Source organism: Lynx rufus, unplaced genomic scaffold (assembly GCF_022079265.1).
Source record: "Lynx rufus isolate CCGP_SWC_20201006 ecotype Redwood Valley unplaced genomic scaffold, mLynRuf1.p SCAF_29, whole genome shotgun sequence".
Lineage (NCBI taxonomy): Eukaryota > Metazoa > Chordata > Mammalia > Carnivora > Felidae > Lynx > Lynx rufus.
The window spans coordinates 808,692-832,552 of record NW_025814844.1 but is presented as its reverse complement, the minus strand read 5'-3'; the positions used below and the strand labels follow the sequence as shown (position 1 = coordinate 832,552).

Below are 23,861 nucleotides of genomic sequence, written 5' to 3'. Positions count from 1 at the left end.
TTCACTTGCTTTAGGATTCTGATATTTATTTTTCAGCCTCTGGTGCTTGTGAGTACTTCCAAGGCTTCAGTTTGTTTGTCTCGTTTTCTCTACATCTTAATATTTGGGTTTTAGCGTTTCCATCCTTGCATTTGTTTCAGTATGTCCTAAGCTTCTGTCGATCTGTACCTATCTGGGCCTCAGTCCCTGAATCTCAATGTCTTTCTCCACTACCTTCTAACCCTTTACCCTGCTTTATATTTCTTCATAGTACTTATTACAACTTGAGTATTTTTTTTTTACCTCTCTTTTCTTTCTTTCTTATCTATCATCTCCCTCTAGAATGTTGATGCCCATAATAATATAGATGTTCAACAAACATTGGTTGAACGAACCTGTCTGATTAGCGTATCCGAAATCTCTCACTTTAGTCTCCACCTTTGTGTTTCACACTTTCTCAGTATTCAAATGTCTTTTGTGGTCTCGGTCAAGCCTTTCGGTTTCTGTCCTTGTCTCAAGGCTTCTAAGTTTGTGTGCGGGCCACTGGCGCAGGCCTGCTGCAGGCCTGTGGCCGGTGTGTGGTGCGCTGGAGTCCCTCATGCGCTGTCCTAGGTCGTTCCCTGACTCAGTCAGTACCCCGCTCCGGGGCTTTCCCTTCCCTGACAGTCTCTCCGGCTCAGCGATATACACCCCAACCTGACGCCTCGGTGTCCTTCTGCTTCTCCAGAGCCGCCTCCCGCGCCAACTCCCCCGCGAACGCACGTGACCACGCAGGGCGGTGACTCTGCCGCCGCCGCAGTGCTCCGCCCAGACCTCGCCGCTTCCGCTGGCCATTGCAGCCCCGCCCCGAGGCGGGGAGAGCCAATCCTCGTACACGTTTCTTTGCTCCGCCCCGGCGCCCTCCTCGGCGCTCGCCCCTCCCTCCGCCCGCCGGCCCGCCCGTCAGTCAGTCAGGCAGGCAGTCGGTCCGAGTGGCCGTAGACTCTGTAGCTCTCCTAAACGGTTCCCTCCTTGCTCTTTCCCGGTTAGCGTCGGCAGCTGCACCCGCAGCGGCGCGGTCCCTCCGAGAGGCGCGGCGTGAGCCGAGCGGCGGCCGCGGAACGTCGAGCCTTTCGCGGCGGAGGCGGCGGCGGCGGCGGCCCGGCAGCCAACATGGCGGCGGCGGCGGCGGCGGGCGCGGGCCCGGAGATGGTCCGCGGGCAGGTGTTCGACGTGGGGCCGCGCTACACCAACCTCTCGTATATCGGCGAGGGCGCCTACGGCATGGTGTGGTGAGTGTCCACGCCCGCTCGCAGGCCGGGCCACGCCCGCCCACCCCACTGCCTGGGGACGCAGCGGACGCAGCCGCGGCCTCGTCCGCGCCCCGGCCTCCGGCGCCGCTGCGACCCCAATCCATGACTTCACTGTGGTCGCTGCGCTGGGGGCCTCAGGCGGGGCCCGGGAGACTGTCGAGGTTTGGGTGTTGCTCGCGGCGGTTCGCGGGCCGGCCTTCGATTGTCGCGGGGAGGGGCGTAGGGGGCGGAGGCCAGCACCCGGGGACCCCCAGACCCGGGCGCAGCGCGGAGTTTAGAGCCAGGATCTCCGGGAAGGGAACGGAAGCGGTCCCTCATCCCCTTCCACCTCCCAGTTTGCTAGCATCAGGGCCTTCTTTTTGACATCCGATTGTAAAACCAGGAATTCCTTCAGAGGCTTGTCGACGGTGGTGTTGGCCGCGGTCTTGAAAGGGGTTCGCCTCGGCATGTGTGCCGAACGCCGAAATAATGATCTTCCCTCTCCCGTTTTCCTCGACTTTCGTTAAATTTTTTTTTCGGTGATGCTAACGGTGCTCTCCTGCGCAGGCTTTCTATAAAAAGCATTCGTGGCAGCAGTGTTAGTTATGAAATATTTTAAATTTGAAGTTTTTAAATGGATTTTAATACCCATACTGTTTGCGTTTCATGAAGAATAAGCCAGTACCGCTCTCTTAATTTATTAGAGTCGTTTGGAGTTGGGTCTGATCTCTTTTTTTTTTTTTTTTTTTTCTTTACCCCGAGTGAGTTCTCTTGCCAGCAGAAATGTATTCAGACGTTTTAGCACAATTGCTGTGGACTTTTCTTATTAATGTTTTAGTGGTCAATATGTATGCACCCGTAATGGAATTCTTGTAGAATCACATGCAGCCTCCCTTATCTTGATCCATATCCCTCAGAAACGTTTGTAGTTCTTCGAACTAGCTGTATTGTTTTGTGATGAGGACTTAATGGAAGTGTAGACTCCCTTACACCTAAATCTTCTTGTGAGTGTGTTTTGTTTTGAATGAAAGAAGTAAACTAATATTTATTGAACACTTGGTGGCAAGTGCTTTTCTAGGTATATTATTTCATTTTATTTGAACAGCCACCTCGAAGGAGGAAAAGGTGGTGATATCCCTCTTTCAGGTGAGAAAGTATTTGCAAGTGAAGCAGATTCTTAGTCATACAAGTAGAGTCCAGACTTGAGATTGTAGACTGAGGTCCTATTTCAAATGCTGCAGCTCTATTATACCTTACTGTCCTTAAGTGGTGTTATTAATAACTTCAGAATTTTAGCATATATTACTGTTGTAAGTAAATATATTTTTGAACTGTATTCAAATTTGAGTGATTGTGATTTTAGAAATGCCATAAAGGGCATGTTTTAACAAGTATCTTTGAAAGACTTAAAAAAAAAAAGTCTAATTGAATCTTGACCATTTTCATTTTCTTGAGGATCAAAGTGCTTCACATATACAACTGTGAAAAGTAGTGAACTCAGAGGGTTAGGAGCCAAAAGAGAATTTAAATTAGGTCAGGTCAAAAGAAATAATGCCCTAGAAGGTAACAAAGTACTGCCCACAGCATCACTTCTCTATCATACATCTGATTGCTATTGCACCTGCTGGTAAGTATGCCGGTAAACACATCTCATGAGAAGCTCAGAATTGTCCATCAAGTCCTTGGGCTCTTTTAAAAAATCCTACATGTAAAATATGGACTGAAAAAATCTAGTTTTAGGACACTTCACTTGAAAGGTTTTTTTGTTTTTTTTTTCTTGATAAGATTTTTACCAGTCTGAAGATAACTTACATATAGTATTTCTGTCATTGTCATAGACTTACTTGATTTTCTGTCAGAGGAGATGCCAAGTACTTTTTTTGAAAAATTTGTTTTAATGTTTGTTTACTTTTGAGAGAGAGAGAGAGAGAGAGAGAGCGAGCATGCATGCGTGAGCAACTAGGAGAAGGGCAGAGAGAGGAGACATAGTATCCTAAGCAGGCTCCGGACTCTGAACTGTCAGCACAGAGCTGGATGTGGGGCTCGAACCTACAAACTGTGAGATTGTGACCTGAGCCGAAGTTGTACTCTTAACTGACTGAACCACTCAGGCACCCCTAATGCCAAGTAAATTTTTTACTGTAATTTTCCTTTCCTGAGTAAAATCCAAATATAAGTATAATTGGAATTATAATTCTGGGTCCAGGTTATAGCTTTTTATCCTCATCTAAATAAGAATTTAATCTGCATTGCACATTCTTAGCATTTAATAAATGTTGATTGTTTATGGGGGGCTTCTTGAATGAAATGTTAATATTTAAATAGTGATATATTTTTTTTAACGTTTATTCATTTTTTTTGATAGAGACAGATCGTGAGTGGGGGAGGGGCAGAGAGAGAGGGAGACACAGAATCTGAAGCAGGCTTCAGGCTCTGAACTGACAGCACAGAGCCCGACGCGGGGCTCGAACTCCCGGACCGTGAGATCATGACCTAAGCCGAAGTCGGACGCCCAACCGACTGAGCCACCCAGGCGCCCCTAAATAGTGATATTTTAAAAAATGTGACACTTTCTGACAGAGTTAAAGATTTTCAGGCAGTTAGGAATTTTGCCTTTTTTGTGCAGAGCCCTTTCCTAATCATTATATGGAGGGTATAAAGATGAAGAGTGGAGTTTGAGTTGGGTCTTTAAGAGTGGGTATGATTTTGATGGATAATTGGCTCAAGTGACAGTTTGAGTTGTGGAATCTAATCTTGGGAAAGTATTTAGGTGGCAAGCTGTAGAGGACTCTAAAGGCAAAACTGAGTTTGTATATTTGTGCAATGAAGAAGCATCAGTGATTTTGAAAACAGGCAGTCACATGGTCAATTCTTAGATTTTTTTTGGGAAGATAGATCAACACTGATGGAAATGATAGAAAAAAAATTTGGTGGGGGGAATCAATTAGGCTATTGTAACTGCCTGGGTGTGAAGTGATAAAGTGGCATTGGAGGGTAACAGAGGTGTTGAGAGACCTTATTAAGATTGAGTCCATGGGACGCCTAGCTGGCTCAGTTGGTAGAGCATGCAACTCTTGATCTCAGGATTGTAAGTTTGAGCCCCATGTTGGGTGTAGAGATTACTTAAAAATAAAATCTTTCAAAAAAAAAAAATCCGTAGTGGGCTCTTCTCTGAAGTATGATAGAAAGACTGAATTATGGCAAGTGTGGGAAGAAGTAAAGGATAATGCAATCTTAAAGGGTAAGAGTCTTAGAGATGGGTTTTGGATTTAAGAGGGATTTCTGAGACCAGGATTTCTGAGATTGCATATGGGCGTATTTGTTAATTCTAAGACTTCTAGGCTGGGAGCCTGGGAGGATAGTGGTGCTGTTATCAGAAGAGAAATACTGGAGGTAGAGCAGGCTTATTAGGGAGAAATAGTGAGTTCAGACTTGTTAAGTTGTGATGACTGTAGGCCATTTAGGCTATATCCAGAAGGCATCTTGAAATTTAGAAGAGGGAAGTTGAAACTGGAGGTGAAAATTTATGTAAGTAGTAATCTTGCATGGATGAGTACAGATTCTTATTTGAGGTCATTGATTAAGTGAAATTGCAAGCAGATGTGTATATTCATCTTTCTAGTAAACAATCCATTACATTCAATAGATTTTCAAAGGGGTCCGTTGTCCCAGAAAGGTTGAAGAACTACTGAGGACAAAGATAACCCAGATAAATATTGTTAAGAGATAGGCAAAGGAATAGGAATCTGAGGACTGGTGAGACGTAGAAGAATCAGAAAAAAAGAAAAAAAATGTATGACAGAGGAGAAATTGAAGCTGTGCATGCTTGTTCATTTATTAACTAAGGTAAGTATTTTGAGTAAGTTGAGTTTGAAATATTTCCTGAATATGATTGAGACATCATACTGGTCACCTCCATAGAGATACTAGTTGAAATAGAGATACTTTAAGAGTGGATAAGATGAGAAAAATATGTCAGAACTGAGTCAGAGAAGTGCCTCACGTTAGGTGTCAATAGAGGACAAGTTGCAGAAGAGGACAGAGGAAGTGTGCTACAGAGACAGGACAACCAGGAATTTGCATCATCACAGGAACCAAGGGAGACTGTAGTCATAAGGGATTGGCATTGAATACTGTAGAGGACAAACAATGCAGCTTGAAGACAAGCTATTAGACTTGTTGATTTTTCTACTCTCCTAAAAAAAAAAAAGAAGATAGTTTCAAGCAAAATTTCAGTGTGATCGTCTTCCTAATGGTTTAACATCCTGTCTTACTAAAACTTGTTGATTATGGCAGACTAGTAGAACCACCGTTTAAATCAGCACTTTCTGTTTGTTTTGTATACATTAATTAATCCTCATAACCACACTGCAAATGTGGTTGCTCTGTATGAAAGTGAGGAAACTTGAGACAGAGAGATGTTAGTTAACTTGCCCAAGGACACACAGCTAGGAAATGATAGAGCATCCCAGCCTGTATGGTTCCTAAATGATGTGCTACCAAAGATCAAAGCTGAGAAAATATATGCTTTTAATAACAGGAAATACCTGTTGTCTCCTTGCTTGTATCACTTTTTAGCTTTTCTAAAAACTTTCACATAAGGTAATTCAGAAAATATTTATTGAGCACCTGTTATGTGCCAGGATTCACATGGTCTCTGCCCTGTAGTACTTTTTAGTCCAAATAGTTGTATGGAATTGAACAGTAATACAGAGTATACCAGTCCATTCAGAAAGAATATGTGTAACGATTTGAGAAAAAGGAGGCCTGAGTGATGTGGAGCTGTTGGGCTGTTTCTATGGCTTCACAGACTTTTGAGCTGGGTGTTGATGTATGATTAGGATTTCGCCTTGAATGTGCATTCTAGGTAAAGGAAAATGTACATGCAAAAGCAGCACATTAGGTCAGGAAAACCACAAGTTGTTTGGGATGGCAGGAGTATAGGGTGCCTTAAGGAGAAAGCTGAAGTTGAGACAGTGGGATGGGCAGGGTCAAATCCTGAAGGACATTGTTTACTGAGGAGTTCAGTTTCATTTGTTAAGTGAGAGTCATTAAAGGATAGTCTTGTCTCTGCCAGTTCCTCCTCAAATTTTGTGAATTATGTTCCCCTCTTTGTCTTTTTTATGCTTTCTACCTGCTCTGCTTACTCTTTTCTTTCTGCTTATCTAGGGTTACTCAGTGGGTATGACTTTTACCCCCTTTCCAGGGGTATTTTGAAATGTCTTTGGGTTTTGTTTTGCTTTGGTTTTTTTTTTGGTTGTTACATTGATTGGGGAGTGTTATAGGCCTTCCATTTGTAGTGGTGGAGGCAGGTATGCTAAACGACCTACAGTGCGTGGTACAGTCCCTGTGCAGGAGAATTGTCCTGTCAGGATGCTAGCAGTATACCCCTCCAACCTTCGCAAAACATCGGTCCCTGTTCAAGTCCTGACTTCCTCTAAGGCTCATCTCCTCCATAAACATACCCTTACTGCTGTCTGCTGTTAGCACTCCCTCCCTTCCTAAAACTCTGCTAGGTCATTTGTACTGCCTGTTTGAAAGGCAAGACTAGCAGTAGTGTGTATCATTTATCGAAGCTCAAGACAAATGGATCTGGGATCAGATTCTTAGTTTTGCTTGTTAATTGTTAATTTTTTTAAGTGTTTATTTTTGAGAGGGAGAGAGACAGACAGACAGACAGACAGAGCATGAGCAGGGGAGGGGCAGAGAGAAAGGGGGACACAGAATCCAAAGCAGGCTCCTGGCTTTGAGCTGTTAGCACAGAACCCGACTGACATGGGACTCGAACCCAAAAACTGTGAGATCGTGACCTGAGCTGAAGTTGGACACTTAACCAACTGGGCCACCCTGGTACCTCAATTGTTATTTTTTTTTTTTTTAATTTTATTTTTAAGTAATCTTTGCACCCAACATGGGGCTTGAACTTACGACCCCAAAATCAGGAGTCACATGCTCTACCAACTGAGTCAGCCAGGAGCCTCTGTTAACCTTTTTTTTTTTTTTCTTTAAAGATTTATTTATTTATTTATTTGTTTTGAGAGAGAGTGAGCAAGCAGGGAAGGGCAGAGAGAGGGGGACAAAAGAACCAAAGCAGGCTCCATGCCATCAGCACAGAGCCTGATGCAGGGCTTGAACTCATGAGCCATGAGATCATGACCTGAGCTGAAGTTGGATGCTCAACTTACTGAGCCACTGGGATGCCAATCTGTTAACTTTTAATAAAGAAATCTCTTGTATACTTTTGGGAGCTCACATATCTGAGTACACCAGTTTATTTTTTAATTTTTTTTTTCAACGTTTATTTATTTTTGGGACAGAGAGAGACAGAGCATGAACGGGGGGAGGGGCAGAGAGAGAGGGAGACACAGAATCGGAAACAGGCTCCAGGCTCTGAGCCATCAGCCCAGAGCCCGACGCGGGGCTCGAACTCACAGACCGCAAGATCGTGACCTGGCTGAAGTCGGACGCTTAACCGACTGCGCCACCCAGGCGCCCCCTGAGTACACCAGTTTACATGAGCAACAGAAAATTCAGTGTTTTTGAAAGTTTTGAGTACTTTCAAGCTATTCAACAAAATTGATTTTGATATTAATAGCATCCCTATTGTGTAGAATTCTTCAGGTGCCTTGGTGGTTCAGTTGGTTGAGCTTCTGACTCGGTTTTGGCTCAGGTCATGATCTCATGATTTGGGAGTTTGAGCCCCGCATCAAGTGCTGCTGTTTGGAGCCTGCTTGGGATTCTCTCTCACCCTCTCTCTCTTTAAAAAAAAAAAAAAAAAAAAGAGGGGCGCCTGGGTGGCGCAGTCGGTTAAGCGTCCGACTTCAGCCAGGTCACGATCTCGCGGTCCGTGAGTTCGAGCCCCGCGTCGGGCTCTGGGCTGATGGCTCAGAGCCTGGAGCCTGTTTCTGATTCTGTGTCTCCCTCTCTCTCTGCCCCTCCCCCGTTCATGCTCTGTCTCTCTCTGTCCCAAAAATAAAATAAATGTTGAAAAAAAAATTAAGAAAGAAAAGCGAAGACACTAAGAGACACTGTCTCTCTCTCTCTCTCAAAAATAAATAAAATATTAAAAAAAAAAAACTTTAAAAAAAAAAGAAAAGAAAAAAAGTGTAGAATTCCTGTGGTTAGCTATAACTGATAAGCCATTTCCATGAATTTAATTTGTTTTTCATTATCAAGTATTTATGAGAACATTTTTACAAAAAGCATCCCAGTTTTCCCAGGAACCATATAATATTCTCCATTTTGTTCACAATAAGGTACCTACTAATTAAAAAAGAACTGATTCCCCAACAAACATCCAGAGCTACTTCACCCTGTATCCAGTTCACTGTACCCACCTACCTAACCCTGAGATGCTATTTCTTCCCTTTTGTTTCTCTTTCACTACTTGGGCCTCCCTCGCATTGGAAAGCCAGCAGGGATTCTCCAAGGCACTTTTCAGATTCTTAGTTAGGACAGTGTATGTGTTTTGAACCCATGGCCAGTAGGAGCTGGGAAGTAGGGTGTGGGGGTAGGGACCTGCACAAGCCTGCCTTGTTTTAGGTACTGTGGTTTCAAGTTCATTTTCTTTCTCATCTTTGAGGTAATAGATTTTTTTTTATTTTATGGATGAAGAAACCAGATTTCATGTAACTTGTCCAGGATTCACAGCCAATATATATATATAGTGGAATTGAGATTTATCTAGACCCCCAAATCTGTGACTTTTTTTGTTTTTTGGTTTTTTTGATAGGTTTTACTCTGTTATACCAAGCTATCTGGAAACATACTTCCTACAGCCCTGGTTCCTGAATGCATTGGCACCAAAGTATAAAATGGTAATTGTCAGAGCTAACTTGGGGCTGTAGGGAGGTAGAAAAGGGAAAAACTGGATACTTGGAAAGGATGAGGGAGGTAGGGTCAAATTTTTTATCAGGAGGTTAGTGTTGATTTCTTCTCACCCTTTCTACCTACGTCTACCAGTTTCTTGATTTCCATTCACTTAATGATGTTATTAAGTGTGTACCTGGCCAATGTGCTAGGCAATAGGATCAGAGTGTTGAACAGAAGAGATGGTTTTACTCTGTGGTGTTTATAGTCCCACAGGAAAGAAATAACACTTACCAAGTATGATGAGGTGCACAGTGCCACCGGGGAGTATAAAAGGTAGAGCTAAAATGTTTTGAATAGTCTGGGAAGATTTCCTGGAAGAAGTGGTGTTTAAGTTGGGACCTGAAGAACAACTTGGAGCTAGCTAATTGAAAGGTAGTGTAGGGGCGCCTGGGTGGCGCAGTCGGTTAAGCGTCCGACTTCAGCCAGGTCACAATCTCGCGGTCCGTGAGTTCGAGCCCCGCGTCAGGCTCTGGGCTGTTGGCTCAGAGCCTGGAGCCTGTTTCCGATTCTGTGTCTCCCTCTCTCTCTGCCCCTCGCCCGTTCATGCTCTGTCTCTCTCTGTCCCAAAAATAAATAAACGTTGAAAAAAAAAATAAAAAAAAAAAAAAAAAAGAAAGGTAGTGTAAGGTGCTGGAGTGTTTCATGCACTGTCTCATAGAAAATGACTGTAGAAATGGAATTTGTGATTAAGATTCAGGGCTCTTTCTTATGGTACTTCAGGGATAGGAAGTGCAGTTAAAGCCTTCAAGTATGGTTGTAACCAGGAACTAGAAAATAGTCCAGCGTACCTACCTCCTTCTCTCTTGACATTTACAAAATCAACTTGCACCCTTCGTCTCTGCACAGAGATTTTTTTTTCCTTTTTCAACACATCCCCATGCATTTGGCAGAAGAGAGCTTACCCTTGGTTCCCCAAGGTATGTGTCTTTAGTACATTGACAACTAGAGGCTGAGAGCACTCTAAATCTAATTTCTGGGGTAGAGAATCTGATCCAGTTTGGGATGGTGTCCACCTCTGGTCCAGTCAGCTGGTGGAATCATTTGAAAAGGCTGGACTTCTCTAAGGTATGAGGTATGAGGTGGGGGTAGTCAAAAGATGCCTCTTATTGAGTGCTGACTTGCCTGGTTAGTTCTTGGTGCTGTTTCCCCTGCTCTTCTCCAGGCTGGAATTTTTCCCTGCTTTTTGGAGCCTGTGGGGAAGGAAGGGAAGAGAGGAGAGGGAGAAGTAGTTGAAGCAGAAGAAGGGCTTTGGGTTGCTTTTAGAGTTCTTTTATTTTCTATCTCTGGCATTATGGGGGTGGCCCCTAAACTGGGTGGTATCTTTAAAATTTATTTAATATTTGATACATATATAACATGTAACACATATATGAGTTATGCAGCCTAACAATAAAGTAAACAGCTAAGAAACAACATCTGCTGAGTGACTTCTTGACCAGATTGTCTGAGGCCAGCATTCTGGTCTTTGGCCACAGCCTTCCTCCCAAGGTTTAACTTTTTTCTGGAAGCCTCTATGATGGAGCATGTAAGAGCATGGGTTTTTACTACTTCGATATGTGACTGCTGTAGGTTATCCAACTTGAGTCTTGTTTTCCTTATCTGTAGAAAGGGGGTAGTGTTGTATTCCTCAGTGTCATGAGGATTAAATGAAGTATGTAGGTGAAATGCTGAGTGCTCATACCTGGTTAATGCTCTAATTGTTATTCCTTTGAAGTAAATGGACCTGGCAAGACCTGGATCCTCTTTCACCTCACTCAGTCTCTTGGAGTATAAAGCAACTCATGCAGAAATAAAACGGTTAGACTTTGGGTCTATCAGGTTCCAGTTGTGCGATCTTGGGCATATGCCTCTCCTGTTTGATTGAATGACCAGAGAGCATCTTATGTGGCAGGCCCTGAGCCATGTTCCTTGATCTCCCTCAAAAATGTTACACTAGTGTTTGGGGCAGGCAGGTAAGGAAATAAATTACTGAGTAATATAGTAAAAGCACTGTTACGAAATCATTCTGTGCTGAGCATCTAACTCCATCTAGGCTTCCTAGTTATAATTAACTCAACAAATAACATATGCACTAGACATGTTGTAGTTTTGTGGGTACATCAGTGAGATAAACATGTGGCCCAGGGAGCTTACAGTGTGTGGGATGCCTGGTGGAATGGGAGTGGCTTGAAGAGAGGGTTAGAACAGAGGCCTGGTCAGGGCCTTGGTGTTAACTTCTTTCCAGTGAGTTTTCCTTAATTTCTTTTTATAGCATTTATCCCCAACACAAGTCTAAAATACTTTTTTTTTAAGTCACTAGATACGTCATTTAATTTTAAATGGCCTTCCTGTTTTTCTGCATTTGGGAAGCTGAAAAGGTAGATTATGCACAAACCAATTTTTTAAGTGGGTTATTCTTTCTATTGTTATTAAATGAAAAGAAAGCACTTTCTATACTAAGTGCTTCTTTTCTATACTAAGCAGAACATAAGTGTTTCTTATTACATATGTCCCCTAAAATAATTTTTGAGAATTTGAAGCCATAGCATAATTGTTCTCTCTATTTAAGAATCATATTTTGTTGGGGCGCCTGGGTGGCGCAGTCGGTTAAGCGTCCGACTTCAGCCAGGTCACGATCTCGTGGTCCGTGAGTTCGAGCCCCGCGTCGGGCTCTGTGCTGATGGCTCAGAGCCTGGAGCCTGTTTCCGATTCTGTGTCTCCCTCTCTCTCTGCCCCTCCCCCGTTCATGCTCTGTCTCTCTCTGCCCCAAAAATAAATAAACGTTGAAAAATTTTTTTAAAAAGAACATTTCCATCATTACAAAAAGTTCCCTCTTGTCATTTGCAGTCAGTTCCCACTCCTACTACCACCTCCAGACAATTCCTGATCTGCTTTCTGTTTTGCCTGTCCTTGAACTTTCATGAAAATGGAATCATGCAAGATACAGTTTTTTGTATCTGGTGTTTTCTTAAACAGGTTTTGAAATTCATCCATGTCCTTCCCAGAATCTGTAGTTGATTGCCTTTTGTCATTAAATAGTAATTAATTGGATGGATATACTAGATTATGGAAATGTGGAATGTTTTTGGGTTTTGTCTATTATGGATAATGCTGCTATACATTCATCTGTGTTTCTGTGTGGACATTTGGCTTTTATTTCTCTTGGTTACTTAGAAGTGGAGCTGATGGGTCATAGGGCAAGCAATGTGTATATGTAGGGGAGGGGATAATAGTGATTTTATTTTAAACCATAATAAAATTACAAATTAAATCATTGAACAAATATGAATACCCTATGTACTCATCACTATTCTAGGTACTGAGAATAGTGTGGTGAACAAAACTTAGTCCCTGATCTTGAGTTTGCTTTTTAGTAGAGAAGGTGGACTGTCACAAGCGCATAATGTTTCACTTACTGGTGAGTAGTATGAAGAAAACTTTTATAAAATGGGTTAAGAGTATAGAGTGGAGGGTGCCTGGGTGGCTCAGACGGTTGGGCATCAGACTTCGGCTCAGGTCATGATCTCCTGGCTCTTGGGCTTGGAGCCCTGCATTGGGCTCTGTCTGCTGACAGCTCGGAGCCTGGACCTTGCTTCAGATTCTGTGTGTGTCTTTCTCTCCCTGCCCCTCTCCCTTTCATGCTCCGTCTCTCTCTTTGAAAAATAAACAAACATTTCAAAAAAAAAGTCTTTAAAGAGTATAGAATGGAAAGAGGAAGGCATTTTTTTTTCTGTAACAGAATAATTTTAAGCATTTTTAATGCTACACATTTAACACGGTTTTTTACATTTAACAACTTTTTAATTTTATTTTTTTAATTAAATTTTTAAAAATGTTTTATTTATTCTTAAAAGAGATACAGAGCATGAGCAGGGGAGGGGCAGAGTGAGAGAGGGACACAGAATCTGAAGCAGGCTCCAGGCTCTGAGCTGTCAGCACAGATCCTGATGCAGGGCTCAAACTCACAAGCCCTGAGATCATGACCTGAGCCGAAGTCAGACACCCAATGAACTGAGCCACCCAGGCGCCCCTAATTTTTTTAAATGTTTATTTATTTTTGAGAGAGACAAAGTGCAAGTGGGTTAGGGGCAGAGAGAGAGGGAGACACAGGATCCAAAGCCAGCTCCAGGCTCTGAGCTGTCAGCACAGAGCTGATGCGGGGCTCGAACTCATGAACTGCAAGATTATGACCTGAGCCAAAGTCAGATGCTTAACCAACTGAGCCACCCAGGTGCCCCTTAACAACTTTTTTAAACAATATGAAATGTATAGAAATATTACGAAGACAATACAAAAAAGCCTTTTCCCTGCCCTATTTGAGAGTAAATTGTTGATGCATACAGTGCCTCATGTCACCAGAACACTTCAATGTGTATTTTTACCAAATGAAATATCTCCTACATAACTGTAACATAGCCAGTCACCACCATCAGGAAATTAACAATGACACATTATTACTTCCTCCTCTTCAAACCCTATTCAGCAATCTGTGTTTCATTTAGTTGTCCTGTCTCTTTGGTCTTCTTAAGGCTGGAGCAGTTCCTCAGACTTCCTTTGGCTCCAATGCCTTGACACTTTTGAAAATAGTGTTTTTATTTTTTAAGAAACCACCAGACTATTTTCCAAAGCATCTATACCATTTTACATTTCCATCAGTGATATATGAGGCATTCCAGTTCTTCACAGCCTTACCAACACTTGGTTTAGTCCATCTTTCTTGATTGTATCCCATCTAGTGAGTTTATAAGTGGTATTGCATAATAATTTCAATTTGCATTTTCCTCATGATTAATGATGATTTTTTTCCTGTGCATATCAACCAACCAGTTATATCTATTCTTTGGTGAAGTGTCTTGTCTTAACTTTTGCCTATTAAAAAAAAAAATCCCATCTCTGACTTGGTTTTGAGATATAGAGCTCAGCACTCTCCATGTTTTCCTTCAGAATAGGAACAGCCAAGAATGTGAAGCATAATCCAAATCTAATCATGAGGCATCACCAGAAAAACCATAGGTTAGGGATATTCTACAAAATAACTGCCTGTAATTTTCATGTCAAGGTCATGAAAGTCAAGAAAAAACTGAGGAATTGTTCCAGACTGATGGAGTCGAGGTGTGACAGCTAAATGTGATTCATGAGTCTCAGTTGGCACAATTGAATTGGGGCCTGAAGACTAGATTGTAATAATATGCCAGTGTTAACAATTTTGGTATTTGCATTATGATTATGTGGGAAAATGGTCTCGTTTTGTTTGTAGGAAATACACACTAAATACCCCCTAATAAGGGGGTAATGAGGCATCATATTAACAGACTTTCAGATGCTTCAGAGTAAAAGTTTGATGAACTATGTTTACAATTTTTCTGTAGTTTAAGATTTAGTTCCTTTTCACTAAAGAGTTGTTTTTGGGTCCCAGAAAGGTGCTTGTATGAGGGTGTGTTGAAATTTGGGAGAAGTCACAAAAGGCATCTTTGAGGCAAGTGAAAGAACATTGGCCTGGGTGTCAGGGGACCTGAGACTCCCTCCATCCCTGCCATTGTTGACATGTTTCATGGGCTTATGCTGGTCACTTTGCTTCTGCGGGTTTTGGTTTTTGTTATCTGAAAATTAAATGCTTAGGTAAAATCTCTAAAGTCCCTTCCAGCTCTAATGTTGTCATTGCCCGCAGAGACATTACATGAAATTAGCATGTGTGCACGTGTGTGTGCTCATGTGTACATATATAAAGAGGTATCGTGTATGGATTATTAATTTCCGTTACTGGAAAGCTATCCATTTTAGTGTGGCTTACCTGAGAAACCTCTGGGTGGTCATTACTGAGATCTAAAACAATGGGGAGGGGTGCCTGGGGGTTCATTTGGTTAAGCGTCTGACTCTGGTTTTGGCTCAGGTCATGATCCTGTGGTTTGTGCATTTGTGAGTTTGAGCCCTGCATCCATCCATGCTGGTGCTGGCAGGGCAGAGCCTGCTTGGGATTCTTTCTCTCTCTCTCTCTCTCTCTCTCTCTCTCTCTCTCTCTCTGCCCCTCCCCTAAGTGCGCGTTCATGCTTGTGTGTGCGCGTGCTCACATGCATTCTCTGTCTCAGAATAAATAAACTTAAAAATAAAAACCGGGGAGGGGGGGCCTGGGTGACTCAGTCTGTTGGGCATCCAACTTTGGCTCAGGTCATCAGGTCATGATCTCACGTCTCGTGAGTTCATGTGTTGGGCTCTATACTGACACCTCAGAGTCTGGAGCCTGCTCCGGATTCTGTGTCTCCCTCTTTCTCTGCCCCTCTTCCACTTGCACTCTCTCTCAAAAATAAGCATTAAAAATTAAAAAAAAAAAAAACTGGGGGAACTTCCTATTAAAAACTAACAAAATAATTTAATATTAAAAGCTCACAAACGCTTGAGGAAATGATTATGTTCTGTGCTTTAAAAAAAAAAAATGTTGGGGCGCCTGGGTGGCGCAGTCGGTTAAGCGTCCGACTTCAGCCAGGTCACAATCTCACGGTCCGTGAGTTCGAGCCCCGCGTCAGGCTCTGGGCTGATGGCTCGGAGCCTGGAGCCTGTTTCCGATTCTGTGTCTCCCTCTCTCTCTGCCCCTCCCCCGTTCATGCTCTGTCTCTCTCTGTCCCAAAAATAAATAAACGTTGAAAAAAAAAATGTTTATTATTGAGAGACAGAGTATGAGCATGAGGGGCAGAGAGGAGGAGACACAGATTCTGAAGCAGGCTCCAAGCTGTCAGCACAGAGCCCGACACAGGACTCGAACCCACAAACCATGAGATTATGACCCGAGCCGAAGTCAGACGCCCAACTGATGACTGAGCCACCCAGGCACCCCTGTTCTGTGCTCTTAAGTTGGAACTTCCTACACTGTACCAAAGTACTGGTTTACCTCAAGTGATTAGATTTTTCACATGTGTTTTTATTTTATTTTTATTTTTTTAAGTTTGTTTATTTATTTTGAGAGAGAGAAAGTGTCCATACATGTGAACAGGGGAGTGGCAGAGAGAGAGAGGGAGAGAGAGAATTCCAAGCAGGCTTCATGCTCAGCACAGAGTCCAGTGCAGGGCTTGACCCCATGATCCCACCACCGTGAGATTATGTCCTGGGCTGAAATCAGGAGTCTGATGCTTAAGCGACTGAGCCACCCAGGCTCCCCAAAGCAGATTTTTTTTAAAGATCAATGTAATCTTTTCCTGTAAGTTTTGCAATACCATAGAGGCATATAAAAATATTTGATGTTATGTTTCAGATCAGTGAAAAACCAGTTGACAGCAACACTAGATTCATCTATCTAGAACTGTTGCGAGAAGCATTCATCCTCTTGTTGGGCCATTCCACCTGTCATATATTTTGCTAATGTTTTTGAGTGTCCTTTCAGGACAACTCTGATTACTTACCATCCACATAATGATAAAAGTGATATTCTTTGGAAGTGTTGTAAATTCTTTCTTTAGTCCAGAAGGAGCTGGAAAGAAAGAACATTTGTGATTGTTTGTCACTCTGACATAACTGCTAGGAAGAGCCATTTATTTCCTGCCACCAAGAAAGTGTAAGACAGAAATATTCATAAAAAGGCCGAAGTTTTAGAGAAACTTCAAGAATTGTTTCTGGTTACCCCAGCAGGCAGAATGTAGCAGAATGTTACCAAGAACTGGTAAATTTGTGTAGCATCCTAGAATTTAATGCTAATCTATAAAAATGTAAATTGGATAATATTTTGGCCTTTGATGGTTTCTGACTTCAGCAGGAAAGCCTCATGTTTCCCTACTAAGTAAGATGCTAGCATTGGACTGAGGTGTATTTCATTTACGTTAAGAAAGTATCTGTCACTTCCTATTTTGGTTGATTTTTTTAACGTAAATGAGTGAATTTTGTCAAATGTATTTTCTGCCTCCCATGAAGATGATCATATGATTTTTTTCTCATTACCATTACTAATATGAGGATCATATCAATAGATTTCCTTATATTGAACCTTCCTTACATTCTTGGAATAAATTGTACTTGGTTATATTGTATTATTTTGTATAATATGCTGTTGGATTTTGTTTGCTAATGTTTGAAGATTTTGTGTTGATATTCATAAATGATATTAGTCTATGTATTTGTGCAATCTTTTGACAGATGTAGGGTTTACTCTTATACTTTCTTCATAAAGTGAATTTGGAAGTTTTCTTTTTCTGTGTTCTGAGATAGCATTGGGATTACTTTACCTTTCTTTTCTTTTTAAAAAATTTTTAAAATGTTAATTTATTTTTGAGGGAGAGAGAGAGCACACATGTGCATGCGTGCCTGCAGGGGAGGGGCAGAGAGAGAAGGAGACACAGAATCTGAAGCAGGCCCCAGGCTCCAAGCTGTCAGCACAGAGCCCGACTTGGGACTCAAACTGATGAACCATGAGATCATGACCTGAGTTGAAGTCAGATGCTTAATCGGCTGAGCCACACAGGCACCCCAAACATCATCGGTACCTTAGAAGTGACTTATCAAATCCCACTCTGAAGTTCACCACTATCCTCAGTTTTGTGATAATTATTCTTTTCAGCATTTCCCCCCTTTATATTTTTTACTTCAATTGAAGTATAATATACATTTAGAAAAGTGTACATATCATAAGCTTATAGCTTGGTAAATTTTCACAAACTACACTCATGTAAATAATTAGTGCCCAGATCAACAGTCAGAACCCCAGCAACTCAGAAGCTCCCCCTTGAACTCCCTTCCCATCATTCTCCATAGTAACATCTATTCTGATGTGTAGCATAGATTCAGTTTATTTTGTACCTCACATGAATCATATAACATATTTGTTTTCTTTTGTATCTGGCTTCTTTTGTTCAGTGTCATGTTTTTGTAGTTGTGAATTGTTCATTCTCATTAGTATTAGCATTCCATGGTATGACTTACACCATAGTAACTCATCCTGTTAATACTCATTTGGATTGTTCCCAGTTTTTGACCATTATTAGTGGTGCTATCATAAGCATTCTAGTGCAGTATGTTTTGGTGAGCATGTGTGCACATTTCTGTTGGGTGTATACCTAAGAGCAGAATGGCTGTGCACAGGGTATGTATACATAGGTTCCACTTTAGTGGATGTTGCCATACAATTTTCCAAAGGGGTTAAATCATATTCACACCCACTAGCAGTGTATTACAGTTCAGACTGCTCCATATCTTCAAAAACATTTGATATTTTCTACCTTAGTTTAGCCATTCTGGTGGGTGTGAATTGTGGATTTTGTTTGCCATTTCCCTGGATGATTTTAGCTCTTCATATTACTTTATGACTATATTAGCAAAACTTTTGACAGTCTTCTTGTGAAGTGTTCAGGTGAGATTTCTGTCTTTAATAAATAATAGGAGTTCTTTATAGGTCATGGACATGAGTCTTTTTAGAATTATGTATTCTAATACATAATTAGAATTATGTATTCTAATACATAATTAGAATTATGTATTCTTCTCCATTCCTAGAGTTGCCTTTTCATGCTCTTGATGGAGTCTTTTTGATTCTCTTCCACAGGTTTAAATTCTGTAGTGAACATCATCTTGTCATCTATTTTCTGCTAGCTAGTTTGGCAGTGTTAGAAGAAGGGATATTTGTGGGAAGAAGGCCCCAGGGAAGGAAGAAGGAGCAGGCCTTTAACTGGTATTGCACCTCCATTGTCTCTGGTGCAGTTGTGCATGTCGTGAGATCACAGATGGGAAGGATAGAGGAGGTCTTCTTAGCTTAAGAGAAGGATACTATGGGAACAGACATCACTGTAAAACCATGCCAAATTGAGTATATGTAGGGGATTTTTTTTGCCAGGTGGCCTTAGCTTCTGAGTCAAGTAGGACGTAAGGTTGGTGCCCGTCAAGGGTGCGACACATGAGGATCAGAGGCTTCGAAAGTGTGAAGAACATTTGAGACAGCTGTTTTGTACTGGAAAGTCAGCTAGAGATGACTCAGTGGACTTGCTCTACTCCTTGAGATTTAGGCCTTTGTTCCCTGATATATCCCCAGCACCTAATACATTGCACGTAGTAGGTGCTCAGCAAATATTTGTTGAATCAGCCAGATGTAACAGTACCAGTGATGGAACATTGAGGCTGACTAGCTCTGCTCTGTGCTGCCCTCATATTTTCCACCTTCTCCATTTCTCTTCATTTCCCTATATTATTTGAATACCTGAATTGATGGAAGAAATAAATTCCTCACTAAACTATAAGCCTCTTTAAGAGCAGCGGGAACATGTCTCATTTATCAGTTTAGGAACTTCATTTAAAATCTCAGCTCTGGTAGTAATAGTTGGATGACTTAGAGCACAGCATTTAACTTCTCAGAGTCTCATTTCACTTTTTAGTGAAACAGAGATCCTGTCTTATGAGTGCTGAAATGACTACATCAACTAAGTCACTGTGTAATCCTAAGAGCAGTTTTTCTTGCATCCCAATATGAGACTAGAGAATAAAGCATTGAGATGAAGACTAGGGGGTACAGATTGGGCATCTGTATAAGTAGATAATCTTATAAGGTTGGTTTGGAGGATTTAAAATAAATTTTTTTAACTGTGGTAAAACGCACATGATATAATTTACCGTCTTAACCATTTTGAATGTACAATTCAGTGCAAGTGTATTCCCATTGTTGTAGGAACAGATCTGTAGAACTTTCTCATCTTGCAAAACTGAAACTCTGCCCATTAAACAACTCCATTCTCCCCTTCTCCTAGCCCCTGGCAACCACCATTCTAAATTTCTGTCTCAATGAATTTTACTACTCTGGTTACCTCATAGAAGTGACCATAATGTCCTCAAGGTTCTTCTGTGTTGTTGCAGATGGCAGGATTTCCTTCTTTGTTATCCATTTCATCCATTCATGCACACTTGGATTGCACACTTTTGGCTGTCGTGCATCAATAATGCTACTTTTAACATGGATGTACAGGTATCTCTGTAAGACCCTGCTTTCAGTTTTTCAGTTTTCTTTCAGTTTTTCAGTTTTCTTTTCAGTTTTTCAGATGTGTAGCCAGAAGTGGGAATTGACACATCATACCATACTTCTAGGTTTAATGTTTGAGGAACCACCATACTGTTTTTCAGAGCAGCTTGCACCATTTTACATTCCCATCCAAGGGTTCTGATTTCTCCACATTTTCACCATCACTTATTTTCTGTTTTTGTTTTTTTTTTTTTTCTGAGAGTAGCCATCCTAATTGGTGTGAGCTGGGGAGCTTGTTTTGATGGGTTTGTACCCTGTATGTGTGGTGTGTTTTCAGTGAGCAGTGGATATTTGACAGCTAAGTGGGAGTGGCTCTTCCGGTAAATAGTGGTAAGCATTTGCTGGGCTAAAAATATGGGTCAGGCACAACCCTTACCTCAGAGGGGCCTTTAGTAAATAAAGTAGGGAGCTTACAATTTGAAGTCTGTGTGTATGAGTGTGTGTTTTCCCTAGTACGCCCTTTGTTCATAGACAATTATAAAAGTACTTCTTAAACTAATGGTCATACAGTATCACTGTTGTTAATTAATTGATGATATTCTACATTGAAAGATAAAGACTATTTTATTTATTAAATTTTTTTTTTAATGTTTATTTATTTTTGAGACAGAGAGAGACAGAGCATGAACAGGGGAGGGGAAGAAAGAGAGGGAGACTCGGAAGCAGGCTCCAGGCTCTGAGCCATCAGCCCAGAGCCCGACGCGGGGCTCAAACTCATGGACCATGAGATCATGACCTGAGCTGAAGTCAGACGCTTAACCGACTAAGCCACCCAGGCGCCCCCTATTAAAATTTTTTTTAATGCGTATTTATTTTTGAGAGACAGACAAGGCATGAGCAGGGGAGGGGAGAGAGAGAGGGAGACACAGAATCTGAAGCAGGCTCCAGGCTCTGAGCTGTCAGCACAGAGCCAATCATGGGGCTCGAACTCAAGAACTGTGAGATTATGAGCTGAGCTGAAGTCACACACTTAACCAGCTGAGCCACCCAGGTGCCCCAGGAATATTTTATTTTTATTCCTTACGTTTTTAATGGAATTTTAAAAGACCTCATGATAAATTTTCCAATTATTCAGACCATACTTCATGAATACTCTGATACTCATAAATCCTAGAATTTTCCATTTTCCTCAGTGTTGTGATGGAGCCTTCAGGGCTTACAGTCTCCCTGAGCATGGAGAAGGTGGGCATCACCCTCAAGTTCTTTATTATTGCTTAATGGGGTAGAGGGAGAGGGTAGTAAGTACCCAGAGGATAGTATGCATTGAGAGGGTAGGGGAAAGCCCAGCCTGCTTTATTCGTGGGGGTGAGGAGCAGGCATTGGGGTGGAGGTGGAGAGAGGTACTACTTTCTTCCCTAAATTGTTTCAGAATTTTCTGCCTAGAAAGCATTCTTCTTGTTCCTGGAGTATGAACTTGATTTTTTTTTTTTTTATGGTTTTAATGCATATGATGAAACTATCAAATTTCTTTGTAGTCAGGCTTTTTAGGAGAAGCCTGTAGCTGAAGAAGAGCATTAATTACGGGTTCAGTTATTATTCCTAGTAGCAATAATAAATAATATCTGGTCAGAGTTTTTTTTTTTTTCCCAAAGATGGTTTATTAAAATACAGTTAGCCAAGTGCTGCACGTATCTTAATTGTTCAGCCCAATGAGTTTTTGCAAACTGAACACACCTAGGTAATTAGTACTCAGATCAGGAAACAACAAGCAGAGGCCTGCCTTGTTCTTCCTTTCAGTCACTACCCACTCCTCGCTCACCAGCATGGCCATTATCCTGACTTCTAACATGTAGATGAGTTTGCCTGGTTTTGTACTTAATGTAAATGAATCTTACAGCATGTTTTCTTTTGTGTTTAGTTTCTTTAATTCAGCATTGTAAGAATCATCCATATTGTGCATGTCTGTAGTTTAATATTTTACTTAAAACAATTCTTTCTAAATGTATATTTATTTTTGAGAGAGAGAGACAGAGACAGAGCATAAGAGGAGGAGGGGCAGAGAGAGAGAGGGAGACACAGAATCTGAAACAGGCTTCAGGCTCTGAGCTGTCAACACAGAGCCTGATGCGGGGCTCAAACCCACGAACCACAAGATCATGACCTGAGCCAAAGTCAGATGCTTAACTGACAGAGCCACCCAGGTGCCCCAATATTATTTTACTTTTTGAAGCATACTACTGACAACCTAGGAAAGAACTGTCCTCATTTTTCTGTAATTGATCCTGTGGCTTTGCAGTGCTGTTAAATGCTCTATTTCTGGAGGGAAGAAGTTTTTAGGTAGTTTTCATATTCCATTCCTTTTCCAGACCACATGACACTTACAAAGTTTTCCATTATCTTGTTCTCATTCCATTGCTGTATTGCTAATCTAATGCTATGTGATAAATGCCCTATAATTTAGCGACTTAAAACAGCAAATATTTGTTACTACACATTTTCTGTGGATCAGGGATTGAGGAGTGGGCCTCGCTGGACAGTTCTGGCTCAGGGATTCATGACTTTGCAGCCAAGATCTTAGCTGGGGCTACAGATATCTGAAGGCTTGCCTTGGGGCTAGGGGATCTGCTTCTGACTCACAAGGCTGACAAGTTGTTACTTGTAGGGGGACAGGGAGTTAGGCCTCAGTTTCTCCCCGGGGAGGCCTCTTTATAGGTTGCTTGAGTGTCCTCACTGCATTGTAGTTGGCCAGGCCCTCCCCAGAGAGAGTACCTTTTTATGATGTAGCCTGGGAAGGCATAGCAGCACTCTACCCACCTCCTCCTTCCTTTCCTTTCCTTTCCTTTCCTTTCCTTTCCTTTCCTTTCCTTTCCTTTCCTTTCCTTCCTTCCATCTCTCCTTCCTTCCTTCCTTCCTTCCTTCCTTCCTTCCTTCCTTCCTTCCATCTCTCCTTCCTTCCTTCCTTTCTTCCTTTTTTCCTTTTTTCAAAATTTTTTTTAACATTTACTTTTGAGAGAGAGAGAGAGTGTGAGTGGAGGAGGGGCAGAGAGACACACACACAGAATCTGAAGCAGGCTCCAGGCTCTGAGCTGTCAGCACAGAGCCCCATGCGGGGCTCAAACTCAAGAACCGCGAGATTATGACCTGAGCTGAAGTCAGACGCTTAACTGACTGAGCCACCCAGACACCCTAATTTTTTTTTAATTCTTAAAAAATGTTAATTTATTCATTTTGAGAGAGCGCACATGCATGTGCGCACGCGCCTACTTGTGAGAGGGGGAGGGGCAGAGAGAGAATCCCAAGCAGGCTCCTCACCAGCAGCGCAGAGCCTGACGCAGGGCTCAAATTCACAAACCATGAGATCATGACCTGAGCTGAAATCAAGAGTTGGATACTTAACTGACAGAGCCACCCAGGCACCCTGTGGATTTCTTTTGTAACTCCTTCAGTGTAAAACCTGAACTGAACTATCATGAGGCTATTTATAGCCTTTATTTTTCCCATTCAGTGTAATTGTTCATATAGTATGCTGCAGAAATATCAGTATTGGACTGCTGGATGTGACACCAGACCTTGCCAGGGGTGTCGTATGCTGCATCTATATGCACTCTATTACCTTTGTAAAATCCGAAAAGTACTGAATTCTAAAACCCCTCTGATTCTAGGGATTTTAGCTAAGAACTAATGAATGTTCACGTCTTCAGAACTTAGTACAATTTGTTATTCCCAAATAATATGATTTGAGGATTGTGTCAGCTCTTTATTATAGAAAATCTCAAAATACAGAAAGGCACATACACCCAAAAAATTTCACCTGTAATGCTACCATCCAGAGATAACCT

The 23,861-nt window shown here is 41.8% G+C and overlaps 1 protein-coding gene across 1 annotated transcript in view; it reads left to right on the top strand.

Moving 5' to 3' along the window:
* The first annotated feature begins 920 nt into the window (after positions 1-920).
* The window catches only part of MAPK1 (mitogen-activated protein kinase 1), a 110,266-nt gene continuing 87,325 nt past the window's right edge, over positions 921-23,861 (top strand). Inside the window, exon 1 of the mRNA XM_047090318.1 lies at positions 921-1,250. Coding sequence (XP_046946274.1) covers positions 1,132-1,250 — 119 coding nt within the window. The 5' untranslated portion in view covers positions 921-1,131. The remainder of the gene's footprint in view (positions 1,251-23,861) is intronic.